The following is a 6,431-nucleotide window of genomic DNA, read 5'->3' on the forward strand; positions in this document are numbered from 1 at the left end:
CAGCAAGTGCAGGCATATGGTCATCAAATCAGCAAGTACAAGTGTGAAGTTCCTCATTTGAACCAATCTTATTCTCAGCTATTAAGAATGTAACACACACAAAGCAGGTGCACAGGCTTATTAAATCACACAGACAAGAGGTGCTGAGGCAGTTAGGAAACAGAATCTTACCTGGGAAGGTGTGAGGATTTGACGACCCTCTTTTAAGGCACTTGGAACACAGGACATGCACAGAAAAGTATAACCCCGGCCATTCCTGGAGCAGCACGTTTAGTTCTTCCACCAAAGGGATTATGGCTTGCCATGCAGTCCAAATATTTGGCAAGGTGGCGTGGCTGGCAATAGATAAGGTGTCCGCTTGCAAGCAGCTTTGGGATGGTTTGTAGCTGATGACCACGGGAACCTTGCCCCGGTAAGCAAAGATCTGGTATTTACCATCCGATCGGTGCACGACATGAGAGTTGATCTGGACGCTGTACCTGGCAAACAGCCCTGGCGGGAACAGAAAGGGGAAACTGTACTCCACCTGCAGCTGCTCGACTGCAATGGGCTGCCCCGAGAGGTTAAACCCGTTGATCCACGCTTCAGCGTGGGGCACCTCATTTTTCACATAGCACGGGAACTTAAACCACACCGCCGCCCCGTTCACAGGCGTCATCTTGGGCTTGTTGAGGCAGTAGCAGAGCCCCATCTTCTCCAGCAGCTCCAGGATCAGGTGCAGGTCCTGCTGCGTCTGGATGTGCGGCTTCAGCAGCAGCCGGACGACGTGCAGCGGGAGGAGGCCGTGCAGCAGGAAACCCTCCACGAAGTGCTGGAGCTGAGCCGCCCTCAGCTCGTCCACCCGGCCGTCCGGCAGCACCTTCCGCAGCAGCACCGACGCGTCGCGCTGGAAGAACACGTTGAGGATGTCGATCAGCTTGGTCAGGTTGTGGAAGACGCACTCCTTGAGGGTCAGGCTGTCCTCGAAGTACAGCAGCTTGCCGCTTTCGTGCAGGTAGGACAGGGCGCTCTGCAGGCGGTCCTCGGTGAGGCCGGCCTGCAGCCCCAGGCGCGCAGAGTCCCACCAGGACAGCCACAGCTGCTGAGGCTTAAAGTGCAGCTCTTCCAACCTCTGCCAGGACCTGGGCAGCACCCTGTGCAGGTTGGGGAAGATCTCCCGGTGCTCGGCCACCGACAGCAGCTTGTCCTTCAGGCGGCCGATGCCGCCCAGGTGTCCTGGGCAGCTCACCGGGATGACCGGAGACAAGATCTGCAGGCGGTTGTTGAGCAGGTACTGGACGTGAGCCTTCCTCCTCCGCAAGTTCTTGTCGGACACGCCGTAGAAAGGGGCGTGCGGGCTAGCAGCCCGCAGATCCAGCCCCTGGCCCTGGCCGAGAGCCCCGTCCACCTTCTCGGCCACAGCCTGCATGCACTCCACGTCGCGCTTCTCCTGCACCGAAATCTGCTGGTGGATGTCCAGGCATTTCTCCTCCACCTCCCTCTCGCTGCATTCGTCCACATGTGCCCCCACCACGCACACCACCCCGTGGGGGACCCTGGCCCCGAGCAAGTGCAGGTAATAACCGACCTGCTCGTAGAAGCGGCAGGGCTCGTAGGCTTTTAGACTGACCACCAAGACATAGAGAGCGCCGGGAGAGAGGAAGAACGGGCGGATGGGGTCGTAATTGGGATCCCCCGCTAGATCGTAGACAATGAAGGTCAGGTTGTTCTCGGCATCAGCCACCCACTGGGTCACCTCGATGCCGTTACTGTGCATGGTCGGGGGAGTGGGGTTGCTTCCGACCAGGCACTGCCTCAGCGAGGTCTTCCCCGAGCCCCTGGCACCCATGAGCACCAGTTTGAGCCTGGGTTTGAGCGCTGGCTGCGATAGCGCCAGCTCCTTCTGGTAGGCGGCTATGTAGGGGATGCCCTTCATGCAGACTTCGTAGGGCGGCTGGATCAGAGGGTTGTCCTTGATTTTCCACAAGCTGACCTTGGAGAGCTTGCCGAACGAGTCGGGGAGGATGGCGATCTGGTTGCCCTGCAGCACCAGCTCCTCCAGGTGACACAGGCTGACGATAGAGTCGGGCAGGTAGCGCACCTTGTTGTTGTCCAGCCACAGCGTGGCCAGCTTGGAGATGTTGGAGATCTTCTGGGGGATCACGGACAGCCTGTTCCTGCTCAAATACAGCTCCTCCAGATTAACCAGCTCCAACAGGGCGCTCGGGAAGTTCTCGAAGAGGTTAGAGGACAGGTTGATCATCTTGAGCTTGTCCAGGCGGCCGAAACTCTCGGGTAAGGAATGCAAGGCGTTGTTGTCCAACATCAGGCTCTCCAGCTCGGTGAGTTGGCAGAAGGTGTCCGGCAAGTCGGAGAGCCGCAGGCTGCTCAGCCACAGGATCTTCATGGAGCGCAGCTGCAGAATATCGTGGGGCAGGGCGTCGATCTTGTTGCCGGAGAAGTCGAGCTCCTCCAGGTCTCCGAGGCGCAGGATCTGCTGGGGGAAGGTGGTCAGCCGGTTGTGATCCAGGTCCAGCGTCCGCAGCCTCTGCAGCTGCCCGAAGCTGGGCGGCAGCTGGCTCAGCTCATTGAAGCTGATGTCGAGCTCCTCCAGGCAGTGCAAGGCTCCGATCTGCGGCGGCAGCAGCTGCAGCTTGTTGTGGCTCAGGCACAGTTTCTGGAGGCGCTGCAGCCGCCCCAGCTCGCCGGGGAGCTGGGCCAGGCAGTTGTGAGCCAGGTCGAGCTCGGCCAGCTGATCCAGGGCGCAGACGGGAGCGGGCAGGCGGCACAGCCGGTTCCTCCGCAGGATCAGCGCCCGCAGTCGGGTGAGGGAGGCGTCCAGGCCGTCGGGCAGTTCCCGCAGCGAGTTGTTGGCCAGGTCGAGGATCTGCACCTGGCCGATGTTGTCCGGGAGCGCCAGGCGCTGCTCGCCGGCGCTGCACAGGCTCAGCTGCCGGAGGTTGCGGCGGAGTTTCCTGCAGCGCAGCGCCGCCTCCCGCCACACTTTCACCGCCTGCACGCTGCCACTGCTCTCGGCCATGGCGCTGCTCCCTCTACATGGTCAGCCGCAAGCCCCGGCAGTCTCCGCCTCCGCCGCTCCAAGTGTCCCGGGCGCCCGCCGCCTCCCAACCCCGGGAGCCATTGACGGGGGTGAGAGCGGAGGGAAGCCGAGCCCCCTCAGGCTGCCTACCCGCCCGCCGCTGTCTGCCCGGGGCTGAGAGCTCCAAACTCCGCCTCTCCGCCGGCAGCCAATAGAAGAGCGCGTCAGGTCGGGCTCCGTACCCCAGGAGGAGCCGCCGCCCCTCCGCAGATCCCTGCTCTCCGGCCGGAACAAAGAGCAGCCCGACCCGTGGGGAATAGACGCCCAGGGTCGCTCGTCTGGGCGGAGGCACCCAGCTGATCCCAGTGTGTCCCACTGAAAGGGATCAGCTGGAAATTACAAGAACACCTTCCCTCCATTCAAATAATCAGTTATTTTTACCTGGTATATTTTACCCCTTTCCTGTTGTGACTTACATTTTTTAAGTTATATTATTAATTTGTGACCATAATTGATCCATTTCAAGTTATAATCGGCCGCTCGGTTTTGGTTGATGACGGCAAAAACTAAAGACAGTGAATTACAGCAACTAGTTTTGGAAATTGAAATTCCACTCCGGACTGCGACGGATAAAAAGCACTTACCGTCCGTCATCAATCATTCACCGTCTCGCCGTGCCCCTTTGTTGTAGAAGGCATACTTTGTGAAGATTTTATTCCCTCTGTAAACTAGTCGTTTCTCACCAAGGATATGGCCTTTCTGCTGGGAATTTTGTTAAAGGAGTCCAGTTTGTGATTCAGTTTTTCAGGACAAGATGCTCTGTTGGGGAAACTGAGACGCTGAATATTTAATAGTTTTGGAATATAATATGCAAGTTTTGATTCTCACTGTTCTGATACAGAACAAAGGTGGGTCATTTATTGTAACATGTTGTTCTTGCAAATCCTATTTCATTGGAGAAAGAGACATTTCAGAGGCAAAGACATTGTACCCTAAGATAAGGCAATTCCAGGTTATTAAGTAAATGTGCCAATTGGCATTAATGTTACATAGAGCTAAGGGGTTGCTTAGTTAAATTACAGTAATTAGTACCATGGGAAGAGGGGTGTAAAAAAAATTACTAGAACATTAATAAGGGAATGGATTCCTTTCATTCTGAAGAATATAATAGATTAGATGCCAAGGGCTAGTACAAGTTTTGGCAACCAAATCTAGGAAGTAAAGGTTCAATGTAAGCAGAACAATTACAGATAATTAAAATGACCAGTGAAGCTGAACCCATAGGAATCAGAGAATGAAGGAAAAGTTAAAAGCCCTGTGGAACATGCAATCCCTCTAAAGATTGAAGCACTCACAATTCCCTCTAAGGTCTTATTCATAATTTAGACATCGATTTCCACAGAATTTAGAGAAAAGAATTGTAGCGTTCAGTTTAACTCTCAAAGGAGTTTGTAGACACCTCGAAGGGCTGGAGAGACGCCATCAACAATGTCTCTATAAAATTCTCCAAATCCACTGGAAGGTAAATAAATATTAGCATCTCTTCCCAGGCCAACGTCCCCAGCACTGAGGCCTCAGTTACACACAGCTGGCTCAGTTGGGCAGGCAAATTTGCTTGGACACTTTATACTGTCATGGGAAGATATCACCAGGTGGACATAGAAAATTATTCAAAGACATTCTGAAAGTCTCCATGAAAAAGTATAATATTGCCATTGACCTCTGGCCCATGACTGCTGAAAGTGGAGAAGAAGCATCTGGATGACATTGAGAACCTTGAATCCATGCAGAAGGAGCACACAGAAACCCTGAATAAACAGCAGAAGGAGCTCACCACCTCACAAACTTCCCACACAGAACCAGATTGGAAGCAAATCGTTCTTGATACTAAGGGACTGTCTAAGTAGAAGAAAGATAAGATGGTCCACATGTGTCTTCTACTGCCCTGGTGATCAAATTGTATCAACATACCTTTCAATTATCTAACTTCCCCCAAATCATCTGTGTAATTTGTCCCAGCTACTTCTTATGACAGTGCAACCCATATTCTTGGTATCGGTATTGGTATTGATATTGGTTTATTATTGTCACTTGTACCGAGGTACAGTGAAAAGCTTGTCTTACAAACCGATCGTACAGGTCAATTCATTATACAGTGCAGTTACATTGAGTTAGTACAAAGTGCATTGACGTAGTACAGGTAAAAACAGTAACAGTACTGAGTAAAGTGTCACAGCTACAGAGAAAGTGCAGTGCAATATGGTGCAAGGTCACAACAAGGTAGATCATGAGGTCATAGTCCATCTCATTGTATAAGGGAACTGTTCAATAGTCTTATCACAGTGGGGTAGAAGCTGTCCTTAAGTCTGGTGGTATGTGCCCTCAGGCACCTGTATCTTCTACCTGATGGAAGAGGAGAGAAGAGAGAATGTTCTGGGCGGGTGGTATTTTTAATTGCTCTTAAGAAGGCAGTAGTGGACTGCTTAATTGAACCACTGCATTCCTTCTTGTGAAGGCACTTCCACAACGCTTTTGGGTAAGAAGTTCCAGGACTGAAATTCAATGACAATGAAGGAGTGGTGATATATATCCAGATCAGGATGGTGTGCATCTTGAAGGGTCACCTGCAAGTGGTGACGTTCCCATGTGTTTGCTGCCTGGTACTCACTTCTCACCTTATGATGGAAAGAAGGCTATTGAAGCGTTGTTGAATATGGTTGGGTTTGGAGCACTACCCTGTAGAACTCCTGCGGTGATGACCTGGGGCTGGGATGATTGACTACCAATAACTACAGCCATCTTACTCTGTGTGAGATATGCCTCCAACCATTGGTGTGTTTTACCCTGGATGCCCATTGACACTTTGTTGACCAGGACTCCTGTCAAATGCTGCCTTGGTCAAAGGCAGTCATACTCACCCCATCTCACCTCTAGAACTCAGCTCTTTGGTCACTGTTCAAATGAAACTGTGCATTGGCGAACCGGTTATTGGCAAGGAGGTATCATTGGATAGCATTGTTGATGACACATTCAGTTACTTAGCTGATGATTGAAAGTAGACTGATTGGATGGTAATTGGCTGGATTGGATTTGTCCTGCCTTTTGACATATCTGCACAACTTTCCTCATCGTTGGGTAGATGCCAATGTTGTAAGTCTACCTGCTTGGCTGATTTTAGGTACATGACTTCAGTACTGCAGATGTAGTCTTTAAATATATTTCTTAAATTTGTTAGTCCAGGTCTTTGAGTTACTTTAACCAATACGCAACCACTGGACCCCTAATGCCCTTGGTACTCCTGGTTAGCAAAAATCTTTCAATCTCATTTTTAAACATTAATTGAGCAAGCCCTTATTGCTTGTTTTAATGGAGAGTTGCACAGTTCATTGCACATTGATTCCTCCTCTCCTAG

At 51.8% G+C, this 6,431-nt stretch overlaps 1 protein-coding gene across 4 annotated transcripts in view; it reads right to left on the minus strand.

Moving 5' to 3' along the window:
* Positions 1–3,181, minus strand: part of mfhas1 (multifunctional ROCO family signaling regulator 1) — a 79,969-nt gene extending 76,788 nt beyond the window's left edge. For 3 of the 4 annotated variants that reach the window (XR_007956699.1, XR_007956700.1, XM_052020481.1), the window contains exon 1: positions 172–3,168. Coding sequence is in view for 2 of the 4 variants with exons in the window: in XM_052020481.1 (XP_051876441.1) it covers positions 172–3,019 (2,848 nt within the window). In the remaining 2 variants the exon portion in view is untranslated. Of the gene's footprint in view, positions 1–171 lie in introns of all 4 variants that reach the window. The other variant, XM_052020480.1, reaches the window with a different exon arrangement.
* Positions 3,182–6,431: the final 3,250 nt, after the last annotated feature.

Source organism: Pristis pectinata, chromosome 7 (assembly GCF_009764475.1).
Source record: "Pristis pectinata isolate sPriPec2 chromosome 7, sPriPec2.1.pri, whole genome shotgun sequence".
NCBI classification, from domain to species: domain Eukaryota; kingdom Metazoa; phylum Chordata; class Chondrichthyes; order Rhinopristiformes; family Pristidae; genus Pristis; species Pristis pectinata.